The 26,498-nt window shown below is 35.1% G+C and overlaps 1 protein-coding gene across 7 annotated transcripts in view; it reads right to left on the bottom strand.

Annotated features, from left to right (window-relative positions):
* The window catches only part of Ccdc18 (coiled-coil domain containing 18), a 139,858-nt gene that overhangs the window by 88,169 nt on the left and 25,191 nt on the right, over positions 1–26,498 (bottom strand). For all 7 annotated transcript variants that reach the window (XM_063254290.1, XM_063254299.1, XM_063254302.1 and 4 more), the window contains 2 exons: positions 6,054–6,150; positions 1,319–1,440 (listed from right to left, as the gene is read on the bottom strand). In XM_063254290.1, coding sequence (XP_063110360.1) covers positions 1,319–1,440; positions 6,054–6,150 — 219 coding nt within the window. The remainder of the gene's footprint in view (positions 1–1,318; positions 1,441–6,053; positions 6,151–26,498) is intronic.

Raw genomic sequence — 26,498 nt, 5'->3', positions numbered from 1 at the left:
CTCACTATATAGCCCAGGCTGGCCTTAAACTCATGGCAATCCTCCTACTTCAGCTCCCCTAGTGCTGGGACTATAGGCGTGTGCCCAGCTCCAATTGATTTTTGACAACTGAGTTAAGAACACACACTGGAGGACAGGTAGTCTATTCAATAAATGGTGCTAAGAAAATAAAAATCCATATATAATTAAAAGATTGAAATTAGATTCCTATTTCTTGTACAGATTTTTTTTTTAATCGGTACCAGAGTTCAAACCCATGACCTCCTGCTTGCAAGGCAGGTTCTTATGCCACTGAGCTAAATCTCCAGCCCCTAGACTCCTATTTCTTGCCAGTCACAAAAGTCAACCAAATATAGATTAAAGACTTTAAGACCTGAAACAATGGGGCTGGGGATTTAGCTCAGTGGCATAAGCACCTGCCTTGCAAGCAGGCAGTCATGAGTTCAGTCCCTGGTACCGATAAAAACGAAAAAGACCAAAAAAAAAAAAAAAAAAAAAAAAAAAAAGACCTGAAACAATAAAACTACTAGAAGAAAATATCAGGGAAATATTTTAGGACATTGGCAATCCCTACTAGTAACAATGATATAAAATTTTTTTAGAAAATAAAAATTTAAGTGATAAAGTACTGTATCATAGTGCAATTAACATTTTTCTTAAAGTATATCTACAATTGACAGCATCAGATTCTAGTAAGTACGCTAGTTACACAAAGTAACAATTATGTAATCTGTAATTCCTCCTTCCCCAAACAAAAATACTAAATGCATTACCTTAAGAAAAATATTAAAATTAGTCAAAACAGTTATTTCGACAATCTGAGGTGAGAAAACCTGATTAATATTAACCTCTGAGAGTTTACAGGAATTAACATGATATCCTGGTGAGAGAACAGGAATCAAAATACCTTCATTTTTTGATCTTAGATAAATAAAGGTTATTCTTTGGGTCTCTGTTTCTTTATTTACAAAACAAGGTTAGACTTCTTCATATTTAAAAAATTCTTCTTATTTGAGCATCTTTACTTGCCAGTTAATGCAATCATACTATGAAAACATGTCTGTGTTAATTTCCTCTAAATATATGAAAAGCACATATGATCAGTATTACTGTTTACAAGAATATTAACATTAACGTATTTTATTACTTAAAATTGTGACATTATACCTAGAAAACAATTTCAGTCATAAAACTTATCCTTCTACATTTTGAAGGTCCATATTACAATATACAAACTCATGTTTTTAAATGTTTCAGTTTTTCCCATTTCCACACCAAAACCTCCCCCCAAACACAGTAAGTAAATAGAGTACAATACCTTAATTTTTCCTTCAGAATTTCAAGTTCACTTTTATACAGGTCACACTTTTCTTGTAGCCTTTTATTTTCTTTTTCACAGTTAACTAGATTTTTCTCTAATATTTCTTCTTCAGCTTGAACCTAAAACCAGAATTGTCTTAAGTGGACTTAATGTGACCCTAAGTTTTAGATATATCAATTAAAAATTTAAGTAGTGATTTCAAAAATATCATGATTTCATATCTTTAAGTCCTCAGCCTTATAGTAAAAATAAGCAAAATGAAGTTCCTGGAAAGCAATAAAAGTCAGAAAGCAAGATGCTACTGCAACCTGTCTAGAAATCCTTAAGAGCCTGTAACACAAAAAATAACTGTTAACTAAATGTGACAGTGTTCTAGCCACACATGAATAAGATAAGCAACTCAAACAGGGATTCTGTACCCAGTTTAGTAAAGGGTAACATTACATTAGTATTCAGTGCAAATGTTCCAGAAGTCACTTTTGAAATTTTAGCTGCAAAATACCCCATTGAAATAAAATCCCCAAAAAGAAAACATGAAATTCAAGCATCTACTTAGAGAAAGAGAAATGAAAAACTGCAAAGATATGCTCCATTTCCTGTTATCATTTGTTGTATCTACCCAAATATAAGGCACTACTCAGCAGTCAGAAATTGATAATCCTAAAGGAAGTGTGAAAAACCTGTCTTTTATATTTTATCCTGTCTTCCTAAGAATATTCCTCTTACCTAAGTATTCGTCCCCCTATAGATCACATTATTAAAAATTCCTTCTGTTATTCTATTCCCCCAGGACCTTCTCTAAGGTTTTCAAAAACTGATCTGATTAATTCACACTTAAAATTTCAGTATCTAAGCAGGCATGGTGGTGCACACTTGTAATCCCAGCACTCAGGAGGCTAAGGCAGGAGGATCACTGTGAGTCCAAGGCTAGCCTGGACTACAGAGTGACTTCAAGGCCAGCCTGGATGACATAATAAACAAAAAGAAAAAAAAATACAAAGATTTCAGAGACCTAAGTTTTTATACTGGTGAATATTTAGTTTTCTTGCAAAGGAATGGCAAACAAAAATCTTCCTTAACTTCAGTATATAATATTGTTGATAACATCTCCTCTAAATGCATATTCTTTAGCTGTCATAATGCTATTACATTGGATTCTGACCATTTTGATTTTCACTAATTTTATTAATTGGTCATTTTTTGTACTCTTTTCTTTTCATATATTCCCTTTCAAAACCTGGAAATTTTTCTCCCTTGTACAGCTGTGTTATGAGAAGCACTGACCCAAGTCTCTAAAATCTCTCCCATTACGCTCTATGGACTTGGCTTTTTTCCTTATACTTTCCTGATTCTCTTAGCTTTTTGGTTACTTCTTAACATATTTCAAAAGCTAATGTATCTGTTTATTATCTTCCAGACTTGTATCTTTCATTCTTTTCTCAATCTATATAAACATCTCTGTTAATGTCCAAGACTTCTATCACTAAAATATTGTCAATGCTAAATCTGAAGCTCTAGTTCAGATTTCAAGGTCTTAGACCTAGATATACAGTTGCTTACATCTGGATAACCTATATCTGGATAGCCTAAAGACATTGCAAAATAGAATTCATCTTTGTTTTCAAATTATCTATTTGGATTCCTGATGAAATTATCCATTGGTCACTGAAGCCAGCAACTTAAAGATACTAATACTTTTCTCTTTCTCTCACTGCCTGCTTCTAATCTATTCAAGTGGTCCTCAGATCCCACTGATTCTTCAGCTTTAACATCTTCTCCTATCTATAGACTTAGATTCATTATCTTCACTATATCTTGCGTGGTATTTGAGTATCCTTGACTTGTGTCTCATCTCTCTAATTCAGCTTTATAGTAATACAAGAGTGACAATCCTAAAATGTGTATGTGACCATTTCCTCATTTAACGGTATAACATCTGTTTTTAATTTAATTTAATTTTATGTTTTGGTTTTTCTGAAACAGTGTCTTGCTATGTAGTTCAGGCTTGTCTTGAACTCACTGTGATCTTTCTGCCTCAGCCTCTCAAGTGCTAGGATTACAGGCATGCACCACTATACCCGGCATAACATCATTTCTGAGATAATCTAGCAGCTCAAGTATCTCCCCACACTGTGAAGTGTTCTTTGGGCCCACTAGAATTTGGTAATGTTCCTTCATGCCACCAACAAAATCTACTACTTATTTTTACTATACTTTATTCCAAAATACTAAAATTTTATATATTCACATACATACTTGTCAGTTCTTGTTTGTGTGTGTGTTTGGTACTGAGAATTGAACTCAGGAATTGCTAGGTAGGCATGTATGATGCCAAGGTACATCCATACTTGCCAATCTTAATAGATTATGAACTCATCAAAGTAAGCTTCATGTATTATTATAGAATTTCCCAGAAATTAGCACAAGACCTGACATATAAAAAGAACTTGGTAACTGTTTAATAAGTGAACACCCTTTAGTTATCTATACTATAACTCTTACTTTTCTTATAATGAAAGGGTCTGGGTTTTTTTTTTAAACAGTTATTATGTTGCTCTATTTAATTATTATTTCAATATGAAAGTTTCCCATATTGGTATCTCTTTAATACATGTTTGTACTGAGCTCAATATGCAAATATTAAACTTGCAATGTTCCTTTGTGAAGGTTTTATTAACATACAGTATTTTTCAGAGATGTTTAACAAATGAAATAAAATTATATTCCTTGCTCTAAGAAGCAGAAGTGAGTCCCTCTTAGGTCAAGAGAGACCAAATAGAGGCTACATTAGGTACACTGTACTTATTTTCAGTAATGAAATAGGAAGAGATTTCATCATCTTCTCTGGCTCCAGCCTCTATTTACTTTTTGCTGTATTTTTTTTGTCTTTTCCCTTCTTAGATTAAAAAAAAAAGGTTTTTGCCAATAATAAAAAGATTGGTGAACATCATCCTTAGCAAATATTTTATATTCTTCATTTCACTGGATACAGTAGCAGTGTAGCCTTCTAGCTACTGAGAAGGCTAAACAAGATGACAGGAAGCTCTGCCTGGGCAACTGAACAATTCAAGGAGACTATTAAAAGAGGTAGGAATGGGGGCTGGGGATATAGCTCAGTGGCATAAGCACCTGCCTTGCAAGCAGGTGGTTGTGCGTTCAATCCTTGGTACCGATAAAAATGAAAAAGACAAAAAAAAAAAAAAAGAGGTAGGAATGCAGCTTAATGCACAGGCTCTGGGTTCAATTCCTAGTAGTGCAAAAAGTAGGGAAAATGATAACAGTACTTGCCTCATACAGCAGAACTTTTATGGGAATTTAATGAGAAAATATATGTAAGGTACTAACTTTAATGGGAAGTTGCTCTGTGTCACCTCTGTCATTATTTGGCAATCACTGGACCCTACTCTGATGCAAGGGGAGGAAACAGATTCTACTTTCACAAACTAAGAAAAGCTTGTTTTGTTAAGATAAATACAAGTATGACCATGTTGGAAAGTACAAAATACACAGTGACTGGTATATAATCTAGGGATATATATCATTGTCTTTTCAGTATTACGTATCTGTACCATCCCCTGCTTTCTTGCTCCTCCTCTGCTGCTGCTACCTCCTTCTCTTTTCCCTCTTCCCTTTTTGTACAACTAAAGATTGAACCTAGGATCTTTGCACTCACAATAACTCCAGTCCTTTTTCTTTTGGCTGGCTTTTGTTTTTTTGAGACACGGTCTCACTGTGTAATTCATATGTAGTTCACACTGGCTTAAATATATTATGTAACCCAGGCTGGCTTCAAACTTATAATTCTCCTATCTCAGTCTCCAAAGTGCTGGGATTGCAGGTGTATGCTACTAAGCCTGGCTTCCTTTTTCTATTTTTTGAGACAGGATCTAGCTAAATTACTGAGTTGTTCAGACTAAATTTTAACTTTCAGTCCTCCTCTCCTCAGCCTCCCAGAGGACTGCCCATGCCTGGTATAGTTCCTTTTTTTGTTTTTACTTTGTCCTGTACTGGTAGTGAATCCATGGTACTCTTACATGCAAGGTAAGTGTTCTACCACACAACACACTCCCATTGCTTCCTATTCATGGTTTTGTGCCTTTTTATGATCCGATTTTATATCTCTTTTACTCCTCTTTGCCAATCTGCTTTCCTTGAAATTGTACCACTTTATTCTAAATTATAATATTGTCTTTTTGCAGAAATATAAAATATGGAACACAAAAAGAAAAGATGGAAAGTTCAAAGTCAGCTTGGTCAAACACCACAAGATCCAATCTCAAAATTTATTTTAAAAATTTAATTTAGGGTTGAAAATTTAGCTCAGCGGCATAAGTGCCTGCCTGGCAAGCATGAGATCGTAAATCCAATCCCCGGTACAAAAAAAAAAAAAAAAATTAATTTAAAAACATAAATAAAATTTTTTTTATTTTTATAAGATGGTTTTTTGTCCGTTTGTCTGAATTTTTTTTTTTTTTGGAGGCAAGGTCTCACTATGCAGTCTAATCTGGCCTCAAACGCACAGCAAATCCTCTTGTCTCAGCCACCAAAAGGCTGTAATCATAGGCATGCACCACAATGCCTGGCAAGCATTCTTTATTTCGATGATTTTGTTACAAACAAAATCAAAAAATTAATCTTTAACCATAAATATATTCTACTTATGTCTATATTTATTTTACGATATAGACTTTAATAAAAAAAAACCCATTGATTTTGTACAATTGTCTCTTACCTTTTCCAGTTTTTCCGCCACTTTTTCTTTATATTGTTGGAAAGCTTTACTCAGCTCTTCAGCATTATATAGTGCTTCATTTCTTTGTCGTTCAGCTCTAAAATTTAAAAACAATAAATAAAAGCATGCTCTGCATTTGGATAGTTAAGTTTCAAAGTAATCTTTTTTTTTTTTTTTTGGTCTTTTTCATTTTTATCGGTACCAGGGATCGAACTTACGACTGCCTGCTTGCAAGGCAGGCGCTTATGCCGCTGAGCTAAATCCCCAGCCCCAGTAATCTTTAATTATAAGAAATCATTAGAAAAAAGTAGATTTCTTTGTACTAAAAAGTGGACAGTATGATTAAAGTATGGTATGTGAATTAAAAAAATCTGCAAAAACAAAATCTATTAAACTGTACAATCAATATGCACTAATAAAAAATGCGAAATAAGAGAGTATTAGGTTTATACTAGAAAGCGAAGAATGGAGATCATACTACAATAATTTCTAACTCTACCAAATAAAAATATAACTCAGAACACTTAAATATATGATCTCTGAAACATACATAAATTCCCATGTGTTGGCAATTTTCCCTTAATCTGGAAAAGCTAAACTAGGGAAGCAACTTGATGAAGGTTCAAAGGTTAAGTATTACAGAATAAGTTTACTATCTAGAACATTAAAAAGATACTCAGTAAATTCTGTGATCTGGACAAAAGTCAAACAAATTTTTAGAAAGATATTTTAAAAAACACAACAATGGCTTCTACTGATACAACGGAAAAATCCAACTATTATCAAGCAATACTTAAGCCCAGCCATGTTCCATTACTTCTTAGTTGACCCTAGCCTTTCCTCATACTTCTCGAATTTAACTGAGACCAATGAGCAGGAACTTTGTCAGTTATCACAGAGATATCTGAGATCTTTTTTACATATATAAAGTTATCATAGTATTCTTTCTAGTTTAAGTAAAATTCATGATTGTTATGGCTTCTATATCATGTCTCCCTAAAGCCTCATGAATGCATAGGTGGGCTTTGGGAGGTGGCTGGATCATGGATTGTGAAACATTGGGATTAAAGAAGTGTTACTGGATCAGTTCTCTAATTCGTTTAGCATAGTTCTAGGTATGGCTGAATGGATTTCCTGAAGAAGGAAACCCCACCCTGGGTGTGAATGGCACCAACCGAAAGGATTGGTTCCAGAATGGAATAAAAGAGAAAGGGATGCTTGCTGATACTGTTTCCTGCTTACACTGCTATGGACTGTTTCTCTTCTGCCATGGCCCTCTGCCAAGTCACTGTGCTCAAAGCCAGCCAACCATGGACTGAAACCTCTACAAACTCTGAACCTAAATAAACTTTCCCTACTTTAGTTTATGAGTGTTGAGTATTTTGTTCCAGCAACAAGCAAGAAACCAAGACAATGGCCCTTCTCTTAAGCAAGGTAAATAATTCAGTATATACTCTGTACTATAACTCTTCCCCTTCAGAAATATATCCTATATTATGTATTTTTTAGTATCTTTTCTATTGCTTTTTTTAGCCCAATTTATAGCAACAAATTCAAGTGAAAGTATACATTTCCTGAATCACTGTGATTCTTTCTTAATTTGGATAGCAACAGTGCATATTAGGAACATCTATAATAAGGGGTTTTTCTAAAAATCTCTAAGGATATACCTTCACAGATTGTTGAATTTATACAGCTAGAGTTAACCATAAAGAACACTTAAGGAAAGACTTCTGGGAAGATGGTGGAGCAGAAAACAGCAAAGAAAACAGTGTCTGTGAGTCACCATCCAGACACTGAAATATAGCATCATGAGGAAGACAAGCAGGAAGGAAGTAGGTCCACTGGACCCAGGAAAATCTAAAGTATGAACTGAAGCCCATAGAGGGAGAGTAAAAAGAAAAACTTCAACAAAGAAAAAGGCGGCAGCTGCTGGCACTTTCTCCGATATAAGACTCACTATAGGAGAGGAGTTTTTCAAACCTGGGGAACACAGTCACAGTGACAGTGATGGCTAGCAACTCCAGAGGCCTCTGCAGAGAGACACTGCAGTGGATAGGTGCAGTGGACTTAGAGGACTGCACTGGCTGGTGGTGAGTGCAGAGGACTTAGTCCTCCCATGGGGAGAGAATGATTAGCCAGGAGCCATTTTGGAGACAGGTCAGATAAACCCAGAACCCAGGATTGCTGCCAGCTTTCTCTAGCAGCTCTTTGCTGAGCACAGATCCATGGAAACTGCTTGAACTGCAGCAAGCCCAATGAGTCTGGTTTTAGGGCGGGCCTGCTCAGGTTATCCATTACTCTGCCATAAAGTAACTGCTGGCTTGCTGGGACAGATTGGCACAATTTGGGATTCTGTCTCCATAGGCTGTCTATTAGGGAAACCAGAGAGAATCCTGGAAGTAGACTATTTCTTTTTCTTTTACATTTTTTTGTTAGTTTGTTTTTGTTGTTTTTTAATCTTTCTCCTTCATTGTTTATATATGAGTGTGAAAGTGGTTCCTGACCTCTTGTGGGTGTGGTTCTGTTCTGTTCATCCTTTTATCTCTTCCCTTTCCTCTCTCTTCCTTCAGTCTTATGCACCAGTTTCCTCAAGTTGGCATGATCCCCTCTGTCCTCCAATCTTACTTCTAATCTCTTTCTGTTCTTCTACTTCTCTATTTTCTCCTTAATGTATTTTACATTTTAACCTCCAGGGCAAAACTGACACATTATGGACTTTATATTGCAATAATTATCTGGTTTGTTTTACATTCTGTTATATAATCACAAATCTAGTTCATACAGTTAAAAGTTACAAATAAAAAGTTAGCTCTAGGCTGTATTTCATGTTACCAGTATCACTATAGCCAAAACTGACATAATTGTTCTAAAAAGCTGTTGGTCTTGATAATCCATGACTGAGATTAACTAAGGGTCACAGAAAATACAGTGGCACAGCACCAAAGAACCAGGGACTAGGCCAAACAAGAACAACTTTTTATTTCCAACAAACTAAAGAGGTAAGATATTCCAACAGACTCAAAATCCAAAAACCAGATGCACCTGGAAGATACCTCAGAAAAGTAATCATCACTTACGGGTCTTAAATACTACTAATAAAGCAACTCACGATAGGCAATTTACAAGCATCACCCCAGGAATTAAACTAAAAAAAAGAAACACAATAAAATGAGAAGACAAGAAAAAGGCAACATTAGACATCCAGTTCACCAAAGGTAAACTGAGTGGGCAATGAGATGGGACAATTCGAAAGCCCCCACCAAGTTTCTCTCAAGTGGTAACTACAAAGAAACTGAATGAGGCTCTGGGAAAAATGAAATCAGAAATAATCTTTCAAAATGACAGAGATTACCAAAATGCACAGAATGCTTAGCAATATTAGAGCAGACAAAGACAAAAATATAGGCAAGCTTAAACAAATTATGTAAGCTCAAAATAGAAAAGAAATGAAATCCATAAAGCAGATTCAAGCAGATATCCAGGAAAATAAAAACTCCATTGAAAATATTCTAAGCAGTTTAGGCCAAAGTGAGAACATAATCTCAGATATTGAAGACAGGCTTGTAGTAAGTGAACAAGAAATGAAAGATTTCTCAAAAATAGCAAGGGACCATGAGAAATCAATCCAGTAGCTTCTAGATGCAACAAAGAATAATAATTTAAGATTAATTGGAGTCAATGAACAAACTAGAGATACCACAAATGACATTTAAAAATGTTCACAGACATCATGACAGAAAACTTTACTGGCAGAGAAAAAGAATTTGACATACAGATAAATGAGGCAGACAGAACTGTAGGTGATGCTTTAGCAATGACTAAAAAAAAAAAAACAAAAAAACCCAGACATATGATAGTCAAGATTCAGAATTCAACACAAGAATAGAATCTTAAAAGCTATTAGAGAAGAGAAACAAATTACTTATAAAGGAAAGCTCATAAGAATAACAGCTGACTTCTCAGCATAAACTCTCAAGTCAAGGAGAGCTTGGAGGAAAGTACTCCAAGTTCTACAGGAAAACAACTTTATCCCAGACTGATGTACCCCACAAAACTATCTTTCAAAATTGATGGTGAAAAAAAATCTGAGGAACATCTGGAGGAAATTTATGCCCACTAAACTAGCACTCCAAAATGTTCTGAGAACATTTTGAAACATATAGAAAGAGAAAATAAGGAGTATAGCTCCATGAACCCCAACAGATAGAATCCACCAGGGAAGGCAAACAATTAGAAGGAAAGAAAGAAAGGGAGGAGCCAACAACAGGAAAATAACATGACAAGGATAAGTCAATATTTACCAGTTATAACCATCAATGTTAAGATCTCAGTTCACCAGTCAAGAGACACAGACTGGCAGAATGGATCAAGAATCAAGACCCAACAACATGCTGAATATAGGAAACACATTTAATTCAAAAAGAAATTCACTGGCTGAAAATCAGAAGATGGAAAATAATACTCCATGTGACAAGAACCCAGAAAAAAGCACCTGTTCTATTTGCAGACAAAGTGAATTTCAAGCCAAGACTGATTAAGAGAGATAAAAGAAGGTCACTACATCCTCATAAAGGGAACAAGCTAAGAGGAAGCTATAACAATCATAAATACATATATGCAACAAATACCAGTGCACCCAACTATATAAAACAATTATTAATGGACATGAAAAATCAAATAAGCACTAATACAATTGTATTAGGAAATCTCAATATCCTACTGTCACAAAAAGACAGAGTAGACAAAATATTAGTAATGAAATACTAGAACTAAATCAAACTTTTGAACAAATGGAACTAGGAGGTGTCTGGAATGGTCCACCCCACAACGTAAGAATACATATTCTTCTCAGCTGCACACAGGACATTGTCCAAAATAGACCACATACTGGCTCTTGGAACATGCTTAAACAGATGCAAAGAAATTGAGTTTTCCCATGCATACTATCAGACCACAGTGCAAAGAACAGGAATCCATGCCAAAGCAATCCACAAGAACTTCATAAACACATGGAAATTACTGAACAACCAATAGGTCACAGATGAAATTAAAGAGAAAAATTAGACAGTTTTTAACAATCGAATGATAACAACAATACAACATACTGGAACTTGCAGGATATAATGAAAGTAGTCTTAAGAGGGAAATTTAGAACAGTAAATACCCATATTAGAAAAATAGAGCAAGCGCACATAAATAACTTAATGTTGAACCTTAAACTTCTAGAAAAAGAAGAGCGGGCTAAACCAAAAGCCATAAAAAGGAGGAAATTAAAACATCAGAGCATAGATTAATACCTGGAAACTAAAAGTGAAATATAAAGAATCAATGAATCAAAGAGTTGGTTCTTTGAAAGATGAAATAAAATTGACAAGCCTTTAGCCAACCTTACCAAAAAAAGTAAAGACTCAAATCCACACAACTAGTAATGAAAAAATCACAACAGACCCTGCAGAAATTCAGAAGAATTTACTTCGAAAACTTGTATTCTAATAAGATGGAAAATACAGAAGAAATGGACAGATTCCTAGATACATATGAATTACCAAAGATGAATCAAGAAGATACAGAAATCTTAAGAAACCTAATATGAGTAAATGAAACTGAACATGTAATTAAAAACCTATCAACAGGGCTGGGAATATAGCTCAGTGGTACAAGTGCCTGCCTGACAAGTCAGAGGTCATGAGTTTGATACCTGGTCTGCTCCCTCCCCCCCAAAAAACATACTCAAAAGTGAAATAAATCAAACTCATGTGCAAATACTGTATTATCTCCCTAAAGTAACAAATACCTATCAACAAAGAAAAGTCCAAGTCCTACTGGATTCATTGCTCAGCTCTACAACAAATTTAGAGAAGACCTAACACCATTACTTTTCAAACTCTTTAACTGAACGGGAGGTAATACTTCCATATTCATTCCTGAAAGCAAGTATTACCCTGATACCAAAACCAAAGAAGGACCCAACTAAGAAAGAGAACTACAGGCCAATCTCCCTAATGAACACTGATACAGAAATCCTCAGTAAGACCCTGGCAAACAGACTGCAGCAAATCATCATGAAAATTGTATACCATGACCAAGTGAGATTCATCCTAGGGATGCAGAGATGGTTCAACTTATGTAAATCCACAAATGTAATACAACATATTAACAGAGCCAAGGACAAAATTCATATGATCATCTCAAAAGATGCAGAAAAAGCTTTTGATAAAGTCCAGCACCCATTCATGATAAAAAAAAATCCTATAGAAAATTGGAATAGATGGTCTTTATCTACATCTGATAAAAGCCATCTTTGACAAACCAACAGCCAACATCATACTAAATGGGCAAAAACTGAAAGCTTTCACTCTAAAATCAGGAACAAGACAAGAATATCCACTGTCTCCACTCTTAATTCAACACAGTTGTGGAAACTTTAGCTGGAACAAGTAGACAAGAAAATGCAATAAAAGGAATAAAGATAGGAAAGGAAAAGTTAAACTATTGTTATTTGCAGACAATATGATACTCCACATCAAAGACCTCAAAAACTCCACCAAAAGACTACTAGATTTAATAAGCAAATTCAGTAATGTAGTTGGGTATAAATTTTTGTCACTCAGAATTTTTATCAATAGTTTCCTGTACAATAGCAAGCTCATTGAGAGAGAAATCAGGGAAATAACATCTTTCACAATAGCATCCAAAAAAAATAAAAAGGAATACTTAGGAATCACTCTAACAAAGAGTGTAAAAGACTTCTACATTGAAAAAGGAGATTGAAGAGGATATTAGACATTGGGGAGCTGTCCCATGCTTTTGAGTAGGAAGAACCAATATCGTAAAAATAGCCATACTTGCAAAACTGTTTCACAGATTTGATGTAACCCCAATCTAAATTCATATAGCATATCTCACACAATTAGAGAAAACAATCCTAAAATTCATCTGGAACCACAAGAAACCTAGAATGGCAAAGGCAATCCTGGGCAACAAAGACAAAACAGGGCGCATTATAATCCCTGACTTGAAATTATATTATAAAGCTACTGTGATTAAAAAAAAACAGTTGGTACTGGCAGAGAGAGACAGACAGACAGACACACAGAGACAGAGAGACAGAGAGAGAGAGACAGAGAGAAACAGAGAGAGAGATAGAGAGAGAGAGAGAGGAACAGATTAGAAGAAGCAGAAACAACTATAGACAAACTAAGTCACCTTATCTTTGATAAAGGGGCCAAACACATTCACTGGAAGAAACATAGCCTCTTTACTAAATGGTGCTGGAAAAACTAGCTCTACATATACTGAAGTGGACTCAAATCTTTCACCATGTACTAAGCCAAAATTGGAATGGATCAAAGATCTTAATATTAAAACAGGAACATCAAATTTTCTGGAAGATAGAGTAGATAAAACTCCTGAAAACACTAGAAAAAGTTTTTGCACAGCAAGAGAAGCCACTAACAGCGTGCAGAGACAACGCACAAAGTGGGAGAAAATGTTTGCCACTGTTCCTCAGACAAAGGATTACTATTGAGAACATGTGAAGAACTCAAAAAAATCAGTCCTCCCAGACTTAAAGATCCAATCAAAAAAATAGGTATTTAGGATAAATACACACTTCTCAGATGAAGAAATACAAACAGCAAATAAATATGTGAAAAAAATGTGGTCATTTGAGAGATGCAAATTAAAAAAACATTGAGATTCTACCTCATCCCAGAAAGAATAGCTATTATCAAGAAATCAATCAATACAAATGCTAGAGGGGCTGGTGGGAATACAGACTGGTCAAAGTCAATGTGGAGATTCCTCAAAAAACTAGCATTGGAGATCCCATTCAACCCAGCATTCCCCTTTTGAGTATTTTCCCAAAAGAATTAAAAACATCATACCACAATGATATATGTGCACCCATGTTTATAGCATCACAGTTTGTAATAGCCAGATCTTGGAAACAACCTAAGTGCCCGTCAACCAAAGAATGAACAAAAAAAGATGTGGTGTTTTTATATAGTGGAGTACTATTCAGACATAAAGAAGGATAAACTGGAGACTTTTATAAGTAAACAAATGCAACTTGAGAACATACGCAGTGAAATAAAACACACATGTGTAAACATATTGTTTCATTAGTGAGAAGCTGAAAGAAAAAACATATGTATACATTTATTATATAAAAATAGTTAAGATAGTTACACTATTGACTTCTCTGAGTTCACTGAAGAGAAAAATTTCTGCTGATATTGCTCGGACAATTGAACGCAGATGTGCTCTGGGTGAATGATTTGGGAATGACAATGTGCAACGCATGTACCACTGTTGCCTCCCAATTGACATGTTTTCAAATTTTGCTACAGTTATTTTTTTCTTTTTATCCTTGAAATAAAACAGATTTAGAAAAAAATAAATAAAATAAAATTGCATAATATTTGCACAGAACAAAAAAATACTTGTATTTCTGGTGTAAACAAACAAAGCCTTCCCCAGATACTATGTTTTAACACTCTTTCCTTTCAAGCCAAACTTATCTTTACTGTTCTGATCTCCAAAGTTAAAAATGTCATATTTCAGTCACAGAGGAAAATATAAATACATCTTAATCTGTGTTCACCTAACTCTATTTTAAAAAATCAACCTCATACTACTATACTATGTGAAAACACTAATACATTTATTTGCTAGTCACCTGATGTGCAAAAGTTACTTCCAACTAATAAAAACAATGCTACAGTGAACATCCTGGTGAAACATCCTTGGCAATATGTGAGAGCTTAAACAATATAGCTAGAAGTTGAATTACAAGCTTTTTTCAAAAGATATTTTGAAGTTGAAGGTACTAGGTAGACCTTCCATTTGTACCACCATCCCTATCCCCCCACCTTGTCTCTGTCTCTGTCTGTCCATCTTACTTAATGGTGCTGAGGACTGAACCTCATGCGTGCTAAGTAAGCACTCTACCACTGAGCTATATCTCCAGTCCTAAATATCTTTTTGAAAAACTGATCTAGCAGCTATACCAATGTATACTTATAATTAGAAATGTATGAGGGATTTTTATTGTATAATACTATCCACACTTAGAGAAGCAGAACAGAATTGTAATAGCTTATTTAAAGCTCAATAATTTATGAAGAAATACCAAAAATGAGTCACTGAGACATTAAGTCACCTACTAAAGTTCTCACAATCTAAGTTTAACCTGTTTCTAAAATCTTTCTACTTCATTACATGTACCATTAGTTCTGGCACAGTGTTCAATTCAGTGACCTTAAAGAGTCATAGTGGTTGCTTTCAAATTGTACCTCTGCTACTTTCTGTGTAATTTCTCTCCAATTCAATTCTGCCATCTATAAAATGAGTATATCATCTACCTCATATAACTAAGGATTAAACAATTTATACATGTTAAACACTTTGAAAAGTTTTTACACAATAGTAACTGTTTGGTAAATTATAATTATCAATTTTTTTAAATTTGTCAGCCTAATAATTACAATGGTCAATTTTTGTAATCTCGTAATTTTCATCTGTATCACAGTGAAACTATAATTTTTATTTACTTGAGTCTCCCATCCTTTAAACTACTCATTTAGATTTTTTCTTTTACTACTGGATACTTTCCCCTTTTCTTATTGATTTGTAAGAATTTTTTAAAAAAAATTAATTTATGTTTGCAGTACAAAATGTTTACACTCTTTACATGCAGTTGGAGTGTTTATGTAACATATCTTTAATTCCTTTTTTCATCCTTTCCATCCCTCCATCTTTTGATCTTCTTCTAATCTAAGACCTTATTCCTATTTTCTTTTTAGTTTGCTTTTTATTGATGTTTAAGCTTGTACATCTGATTTATTTCACTTAATATTATTATCTCAAGGTGCATTCATTTTCTAATAAATGACCCAAGTTTATCTTTTTTCCCCCTAGATTCAATGTAGTTGTTTTATTTTTTATTAGTACATGTTTGCAGTACATAATGATCATGTTCATAATGGAAAATATGTACATACACATAACACATCTTAATTCTTTTCTTTTTTGTTCCCTTTTTCTCTAACCTTTCTTCTCTTCCTCCCTATTTATAAAAGCTCTATTTTCATATTTTTTCTTTCAATATTTTTCTTTAAATCATTTCCCTTCCTTCCCTCTACTTCCATCCCTTACTATTTGAACAAGTTCTTCCTATTTCTTTTTTTTTTTTTTATCAGTACCAGGGATCGAATTCATGACCGCCTGCTTGCAAGGCAGGTGCTTATGCCGCTGAGCTAAATCCCCAGCCCCCTCTTCCTATTTCTTAATAGCTATCTTCCGATATGCTCATTATTTGTATTTATTTCATTTACAATTATGGTCTCGAGGTGTACTCATTTACCTAAAACGCCTTATGCATATCTTTCTTTGCAGTAGAGTGATACTCCATTGCTTATAAATACCACATTTTCTTTATCCATTCATCTATGGATGGGTATATGGGCTGTTTCCAAGATTTAACTATTATAAATTGTACAGCTCTAACGTGGGAATGTCACATGCCACTGTATTATGACAACCATAAATCCTTCAGGAAGACACTTACAAGGGAAAATGGGTCAACTGGAACTCTAGTTTTAGTTTTTTGAGGACTCTCTATACTGATGTCCATAGCGGTTGTACAAATTTATATTCCCACCAACAATGGAGAAGGGTTCCTTTTACCACATAGCCTTGTCAGCAGTTGTTACTGATTTCTTGACAGCCATTCTTTCTGGAGTGAGATGGAATCTCAGTGTTGCTTGAATTTATATTTCTCAAATAGCCAGCCATGGTGAGCAATTTTTCATGTATTTATTGGCCACTTGTGTTTCTTCATCTGACAAGTGTATATTCATCTCAGATGCCCATTTCTGGATTGTGTCTTTACATATGGGGGGTCAATTTTTTTTTTAAAATCGGTACCAGGGATTGAACTCATGACTGCCTGCTTGCAAGGCAGGCGCTTATGCCGCTGAGCTAAATCCCCAGCCCCTGAGGGGTCAATTTTTAAAATTGTTTTATATTCTAGATATCAGCCCTCTTTCTAAGGAGTAGTTAGCAAAATTTTTTCCCAGTCTGTAGATTGTCTCTTCACTCTGTTGGTTGCTTCTCTTGCTGTGCAGCTTTTTATTTGACGTGATCCCCATTTGCTGACATTTCATATTTCTTGTGCAACCAACATTTTGTTCATAAAATCTGCCTATACTTGTATCTTAAAAATTGTACTTGTTTTCTATCTTCCAGAAGATTGTTTCTGTTTTAATATTTAGATCTTTGATCCATTTCCACTTTAATGTAGTTTATGATGAGAGATAGGGGGCAGATTCAATCTTTGACATGTGGGAAGCCAGTTTTTCCAGCACCATTTGTTAAAGAGGTTATTTGCCCTCTTTATAAGGGGCTGAGTGTGCTCAGACTTGTTTCTACATCTTTTATTCTGTTCCATTAATCCATAGTCTGTTTGTTTGTTTTTTGCCAATACCATGCTATTTTTTTAAGCAATGTAGTTCTGTAGTATAACTATAAGTCTAGGACTGTGATGCTTTTGCCTTGCCTTTGTTGCTCAGCGTGGTTTTTGCTATTTTGTGTTTCTCATGGTACCATATTAATTGTTTTCTCTAGTTCCATGAGGAATGCTTCTGATATTTTTTTTAGAACTCAGTACATGAGATGGTGTAATTATACTTCTCTGTATTGGCAAAGAACTAGATATTGATATTTTATAATAATCTTTATAAAAGTGTCAGCATTAAAATTAAAGATTGACATACATACATACGAAATGTTGAAGGTAAAGAACTGGAATCAGATAATGCTAATAAAAATATACCATTGTACAACCACTATGGAAGCAGGTTAGTCTGTAGAATGATAAACATTTACATTCTTTTAATACAGACACTGTACTTCTAGGTATCAACTAAAGAGAAAGACTAGTAAACAAATTGCTAATTGCAACTATTATAACTTTCTGCTAGAACTAATCCAAAGGTCCATTAACAGATGAACAGAATAATGTTATGACAGATCAATATAAAAATACTATGTGGTAATAGAGAAGACACAAAAACTTATACTTGTAACATAGATGAATCTCCAAATGATAATGAATGAAAAAAAGGACTAAATAGTTTATGATGTCATTTATATAACTAGTTTACGCTGACAATAAATTATTGGTTATGGAGATCAGGAGCCAGGAAAGAAGACAGCAATTCTATATGGATAAACAAGTTAACTTTGCAGGTGATGGATATATTATCACACTTATGGTGGTTTCAATGTATGCTAAAACTGTTTCATTTTTTAAGTCGATAGTTTATATCAATTATATACTTCAGTACACCACCTAAAAAGTGGTTCTATATAAAAATGTAGATCTCCTACTCCTCTTGAAAAAAACCAGACTGAGCAACCAAATTGACTCCATTATAATCTTCTTTATCCTTGAGGAACACTACCAATGAAGGATATTTCTAAATATGACACAAAGTATTTTACCTATGGACTATAGTACAGTTTTTCTCTCTGGCTCCTTTTTCTAGCCAATGCAGCAGTGGCCTTGAAGTGAACAGCCCAAGCAGAGTATGGGAATCCAGAAAAGTTTTAGATTATTTGCTCAGCCAGTCAAAATGGTCATGGATAATACATCAGTCCAGTGACACTAAATATATCTGTATACCCTCATCTCACATTCCTGTAGGAGTTTTAAGTGCAGATACACAGATCTGAGATTTGGCTGAGAACTCAGGATGTTTCTCCAAAGTCTACCCTTATGTTGAACAAACAGACAGCAAATCTTCTGCACTCCTAAGGTCCTTCTCAGGTCTATGATCAATAGCTTTCTCAGTAACTGTACTTTCCTCCAATGCTCTGATTTCACCAATGTTTACTGAAGCCAGAGTTGGCACTATTGTGAAATAATTTTTCACATTTATGGAGCTGAGACATATATTTTCCAGTATGGATTCTTTGGTACTAAAGAAATATGGATTAAAAGGCATTTCTTGTACTTATTTTGCTCTGATATGAACTCTGTTGTAAAATGAAGTTGGAGCTTTGGCTAAAGATGTATTCATATGCAATGCACTCATATAGCATGTGTGAATACTCTGATGTATAATGAAGCTAAAGCTTTGGCAAAACAATTTTATGCATTCAGTGTATTCCTAAGTCTTTTGCCCAGTGTGGATTCTCTGGTACACAGTAAGTGTGATTTTATAGTTAAAGACTATTTCAGAATTGCTACATTCGTAAAATTTTACATTACTGTGAATCCTCTGGTATTCAATATATCTGAATGTTTATACAAAGAATTCTGCACATCTTTTACACAATCACTATATTGTGATCTGGTGCTGGATCAGGATTGTATATGAATGCGTTAGCCAGTGCTCAAATCCTTTCTCCAGTATAGAAGTATGTGTTGGCCACTACAGGCTTTCCTATAAAGGATGCATGCATATAGCCTTACTCCAGTGTTGTATTTTATGATAAACAAAGCTGGTGCTTATGCTATAGGTGTTCTCACATTTTGTTAGATCTGGATGGCATTTATCCAATGTGAAATTTCTTGGTGAACAAAGTGGGATCTCCTGCTGTAGTTTTTACCACATTCATTATCCTATAACCTTGTTTCTCTACATTCCACAATGTACATATAGTCCAGAGCTTTGTTTGAAGAATTTCCCACATATGCTACACTCATAAGGCTTTTCTTCACTGTGTTTTCTGATGATGAAGAAATCCATTTTTACAGCCTAATGTCTTCCCATATTCACTGAATTCATAAGGTCTTGCTCCAGTGTGAACTCTCTAATATAAACCGAGATTTGATCTATGGCTAAAACATTTCCCACATCAAGTGCACTCACACAGCTTTTCACCAGTGTAAACTCTCTAGTATATAATAAGCCTGAACCTTTCTCTAAACTCCCCACCATTCACTGCACTCATAAGTCTTTTCTCCAGTGTGGATTCTCTGGTGCAGAGTAAATGTAGTTTTGATTCTAAAGTCTTCCCCACATCAACTGTACTCCTAAGACTTTGCAAGTGTGAATTCTCTTATGTGAAGTAAGGTAAGAACTCTGAATGATTTCCCATGTTTATTGTATCATTGTAAGGCTTTTCACTTGTGTGAAATTCATGGATTAGAATCAGTATTATTTTGTTCCTAAACAATTTCCCATGTTCATTGCACTGATAAAAGTGTTTTCTCAGTGTGAATTCGCTACTGTTCAAAAAAGACAGAACTCTGTCTAAATAATTTCCCACATTTGGTACACTAAAAGACCTTTCTCCAGTGTGAATTCTCTGGTGGTGACCAAGCCCAGATTTTACGTGAAGGCTTTTCCATATTTACTGTATTGATGAGGTCTACAGTAGAGTGAACCTACTAGGATGAGGCTGAAGCTTTAGCTAAAGATTTTGCCATGTTCATCGTATTTCCATGGTTTCACTAGTGTGAACTCTAATGTACAATAAGGACAGAGTCTACTCTAAAGATGTTCTAACTTTCAGTCATTTCTTCTCTTTCATGTCAAACAAATGTGATTTTGTGGCTGAAGAATTTCCCACATTTGCTGTACTTGTAAAATCTTTCCTTAGTGTGAAAGGCCATACCATAGCTAATGTTTGTGTGTAGATTTCCTTTATTACTCCTGGCCTGCTTCAGCTGTCCAGGGAATCCTCTATATGCACATAAAGGAGATCAATGAGGTATGTGCTCTAGAGCTGTTAACAAACATAGCTGCTTCTCCATGCTCCTCAAGTCTTTCTCTTTATTGAGCTGCTTCTGGTGCTGAAGGACATCTGTAAAGAACCACAGTTACCTTCCACAGGTCTCACACATGTGCAGCATCTGCCCAGCATATATTTCCTGATGCTCAGCCAGAAACAAAATGTCTTTCATCACTGGCCCATACATCTCATAAGGCAGACTTTCTGGGCGGCAGTACCTGCATTCAGAGGTCTGACTTATGATTCTCCTTGAGAAGATGCCTAAACTTTCATTGGAAGTTAACAACCAGAGCTAGTTCCCCTTGAGACAGCTCGAGTAAAGTCAGCCATGTCAGGCATCCAGGTCTGTTACATCATCTCTAGCTGAAGTACATGAATCTGGGAAGATGTAAGTCCAATGAGACCACAAGGGCCATGTTCTCCAGCATCACATCCAGGTAAATAAGTCTCTGTGTCTCAGCAGGAAACTTCTACTCTTCCCAGAAAAACTCTACAGCTACATTTTCAAGGGTCACAATGCTCTCTAAATGATGAATGCTACTTCTGAACCCATAGGTACCTGAGCTGGGTCATTTTGGGCAAGTGTCACCATCAAAGCCAGTAGGTGGGGTAAAGCAAGGAGAGGCAGACTCTGAAGTAACTGCTGTCATGCCTAGCATCCTTGCAGTAATCCTCAGAGCCATGTCCATTAGTAGAGACAACATCGGCTCTCTGGACTTCCAGTTTACTCTATTTTGAGTTCTACTGACTGCTAAACAATCTCATGGAGTCGATGTCAGAGTGACTAAGATGATTGTCCTGCTATTGGTATTTTTTGTTTGTTTTTGCTACCAGTGATTGAACTCACGACCTCACAGCACTCAGGCACTGTGCTGCTGAGCTATATCTCCATCCCACCCACTTTTGTTGGCATATTTGAGTGGGACTGCATTAAATCTACATAAATGTGGCCACTTTCACTATGGGCTTTGCCTACCCAGGAACATGGAATAGCTTTCTATTTTCTGATTTCTTTTCAATCTCTCTCTCTTTTTTTTTTAAGAGTACTATAGTTTTCATTGTAAAATTTGCTCACTTCCTTGGTTAGGTTAATATGTAAGTATTCAATTTTTCTTGCTACTGTGAACCATGGTGCTTCTGTAATTTCTCTCTTGGTTTGTTATTGGTGTACAAGAACGCTATGATTTTTGAGTGTTGATTTTGTATCCTACCAATTGTGGTTATTAATTCTACAAGTCTTTGGGTAGAATTTTTTGGGTATTTTATGTACAGGATCATGTCATTAGTAAAAAATGATAATTTAAATATTTACCTCCCTGTCTGTATTATTTTTCTTTTTTTTCACTATGCTAAACACTCCAGCTTATGTTTCCAAAACTGTACTGAACAATACTGGCAACTGTGGGCACCATCCTTCTCTTATTCCTGATTGTACCATGAAAGGTTTCAGCTTTTCTCCATTTACTATAATGATGGTTGATAGCTTGTTAGAGATGACTTTTATCTGATTGAGAAAAAGATCTTTTATTCCAACTTTCTTTAGAGTTTTTATCATGAATGGATGTTGAATTCTGTCAAATGCTTTTTCTGCATCTATTGAGATCATCACATGGTTTTGTCTTTGCTCGTATTGTGGTATATTTATTGATTTGCACAAACTGAATTATCCTTGTATCCGTGGAACAAATACTATTTGGTCATGGTGTATAACTTTTTGATGACTTGTTGCATTCTGTTTGCAGTATCTTATTGAGGATTTTTGCATTTATGCTCATTAAAGAGACTGGCCCACAGTTCTTTTATGGTTGGGTCCTTTTTCTGGTTTTGGTATCTGGGTAATACTTGGTATCTTTGGTATCTGAGTAATGCTTGCTTCCAGGACATGACTTTCAAAGTACTCCTCCCCTTTTGATTTCAGGAAAATGTAAAAAATAATGGCATCAGGTCTTCTCTAAAATTTTTGTAGAGGTCTGTACCTATAATCCCAGCCCTCAGGAGACTGAGGCAGGAGGACTGCTATTAGTTAGAGGTCACCCACAGCTACATACCAAACTCAAGGTCAGCCTTGACTACATAATAAGACATTGTCTCAAAAAAACAAAAACCAAAAAAAATAAAGTTTTACCTATTTATTACTTTTCTATTGCTAGGACAAAATATCAGATACTCATAAATTAAAGGAGGAAAAACTAATTTTAACTCACAATTTATAGAAGTTACAGTTCATAATTGGCTGACTCCAAGGAAGGGCAGTATGGCAGAGGGTCACTGGAGAGAAGTAACAGGTCAGGGAGAGTAGGCAAGAGGCAGCAGAAGCATCAACAGCAAGCTTCTTTCCCCTTTTATTCCAATCAGGCTATGGAGCCTATTGGCTGGTGCCACTCACACTCAGGGTAGGCCTTCCTATTATTCACACCCAGAACTATCCTAAACTGATTACCAGACTAATTTAGTTATCACTCATCCTTAATCCCATATTCACACACCCTAGATCCAGCCATTACCAGAAGCCCCATGTAGGAGTCACGAAGCTCTGAAAGAAAAAAAAAAAATAGATACACACACACACACACACACACACCCCATAACACTATTTTATCTAAGTGTTACTGCTCAAATTTTTGGTTCTTTGATACTTTTTTTTCTTTTTAAATCTTTTTCACACAGGGTTTTGCTAGTACAGGCTGGCCTTGAACTCATTATGTAGCCCAGGCTGGTCTTGAACTTACAGGAATCCTCCTGCCTCAGCCACACAAATGATGGAATTATAGGCATGTGCCACCAGGCCTGGCTTCCTCAATTCACTTTTATTTTAGTTAGTACATCATTGTAGATATGGGTCTAGATTTAATATTATCTATTTGGATGGCCCAATCTCATGGGACTCTTTTTTTTTTTTTTTTTTTTTTTTGGTGCGGGGATCGAATTCATAACCTTGCTCTTACCAGGCAGGCACTTAAGCCACTGAGCTAAATCCCGAGCCCAAGGTTATACAAAATCTAATCTTAGTGAATGATACTTATAATATGCTCTCAAATATATGCCTTATCTTTTCCAATATGATGAACATAAAAATTTTTTTAATGAATTCAAACTTCAGTAAGCTTTTCCTATGTTACTTATGCTTTCTGGATCTCATTTAAAAACATTCTTTCCAGCTAGGCTTAGTGTAACATGCCAGTAATCACAACACTTTGGAAGGCTGAGGCAGGAGGGACACAAGTTCAAGTCGAGCCTGGGCAATTCTGTGATATTCGCTCATAAAATAAAGAGATGGGAATATAGCTCAGTGTGAAGGTCCAGGGTTCTATATTTAGTACTGGGAATTGAAGCAGGTTCAAAGAGATTACCAGGAAACTAAAAACTCTGTCGAAAGCTGGCATAACAGCTTGAAAGAAACTAAGGATAGATTAACTGAACTGGAGGGCAGATTTGTAATGTGGGAGCATGAAATGAAAAACTTCTTAAAAATAACAAGGAAACAAACAGCAATAATACAAAGGCTTGAAGATGATAAAAGGATCTATCACTTAAGAATTAAGAACATAAAAGAAGAAGTAGGAACACAAACAAATGAACGACAAAAGACTATTCAAAGAAATAATCCAGGAGAATTTCCCTAGTTTAGCTAAAGGTAAAGATACTCAGATGTATGAGGCATACAGGACCCCAGCCACCTACAACCCAAACAGAGCTACACACAGGCATATAATAATCAAAATTCCAGAAATCCAATATAAGAACAGAACATTAAAAGCCATCAAAGACAAGAAACAGATTGCTTACATGGGAACATCCATCAGAATTACAGCAGACTTCTTGGCACAAACCATCAAATCACAAAGAGCGTAAGGCGAAATAATTTAAGCTTTGAAAGATAATAACCTTCAGCCAAGATTGATATATCCTGCACAACTGTCCCTACAAATTAATGGAGAAACAAGGTGCTTCTAGGATAAAGAGGAACTAGGGGAATTTGCAACCACCAATTCAACTCTACAGAGATTACTGCAGGACATTCTAAAAAAGAAAAATACCAAGATTCCAGAAACAGTGGCAGAGAGGCCACAATGAATGGAGCAGAAAGTGAAACGAAGAAGACAAACTGACAACTAATGGCAGAAAAAGAGCTCAACAGAAATGAGGCAGAGAAGGTTGGATGCTAGGAACAGCTATTTTGGAGAAAACAAGACATCATAATAGCTAGTGTGGATTTAATGTCATCTTGTTTTGAAGTCCCGTCAAGCTTTTGTTCTTCTGTCTCCATCGATCTTAACATGTTGTATCTTATTGGACTGTATTATACATGATAATATAAACAAAAACTTTTATAGATATGGAGATTATACAGAAATCACTGTTCATTTTCTGTTAGTTGGTTCTAAATACCCTGTAATACTGTCATTCTCTTGAATGGTTTTACATTGTCTTGGTATGTTTGATGCTACAGTATGCGAAGTTATACTCAAAGATCTGAAGGAAAGAGACACTATGGTAACTACTTTTATATCGGGATATCTTGTGGTGAAACACTATTTTGCTTAAATGGTTATGTTCTGACCTGTGCTGTTTTGTTGTTATGTCCTCTTTTATCTCAATCTCCCTTCTTTATTATTTACTTTTTTATTTTTATCTTTTTAATTAAGGGAAACAATAAATAAAAAATAGCAGGATATATTATAATAACCCACTTTGATTTCCTATTAACTTGATTTGAAACTCTGGGGGCTGGGGATTTAGCTCAGCGGCATAAGCGCCTGTCTTGTAGACAGGCAGTCGTGAGTTTGATCCCTGGTACCGATAAAAAGGAAAAAGACAAAAAAAAAAAAGAAACTCTGTATTGCTCTCATCATCTTGTTTTGACTGATTTTCCTCTATTCTGTTTTGCTTGATAGTACCAAGTTTGAGAGTATAGTCAACAACTGTGAATCCAATAAGATTCATTATGACGCCCATGCTGGTTTGACTATTATCTTCTTTTGAAGTCCTGTAATGCCTCCAATGTTTTGGTTTTATTGGTTTTGTTCTTTATTGTTTTGTTCAATTTTATTATAACTGATGATATAGGCAATTCTTTTTAAGATAACAAGAGGCATTATGATAACCATTGTTGATCATCTTCTATTCTGTTTTTACATTATGTATTATGTCCATCCTTTTGATTTGACTAACTCTGTTTTGTTATGTCACATTTGGTTTTATTCTCTTCAAAAAAAAGTAATAAAAACTGTGGGAGTAATAAAACCCAAAATGTGTAATTGTCATTGTAAAAAATAGAGGAAAAGAAAGTGCTCTAAAAGATATAACTCCTTGTATATTTAAGTGTAGAAGATAGATAACCATATTACTGAGTTTTTTTGGATCATTGAACAGAACTGTTTGCAGTCTCACTGTTTGAATGTCCACTTTATATGCTTTAATTTTGTAACTTAAACAACTATTTCATAAGATGACAATATGTAATCTATTAACTAGTGATTTCCTAGTTTATTTTTTTGAAATTCTGTATAACTTGTACCATTTTTCTGTTTTTTTCTTTTTCTCCTTAAATAAAATTTAAAAATAAAAATAAAAATACCATGAATTAACTAATTTATAAAGAATAGAAATGTATTACTGATAGCTCTAGGGGCTAGGAAGTTCAAGAATAAGGTCCTAGAAAGTTATGGTCCAGTTTGTCTGTTTCCAAGATGGCGC

Source organism: Cavia porcellus, unplaced genomic scaffold, assembly GCF_034190915.1.
Source record: "Cavia porcellus strain 051 isolate PalLab524CR breed Dunkin Hartley unplaced genomic scaffold, mCavPor4.1 scaffold_1, whole genome shotgun sequence".
Taxonomy (NCBI): domain Eukaryota; kingdom Metazoa; phylum Chordata; class Mammalia; order Rodentia; family Caviidae; genus Cavia; species Cavia porcellus.
The sequence above is the reverse complement of the archived record's forward strand: the minus strand, read 5'-3'. Positions and strand labels throughout refer to the sequence as shown.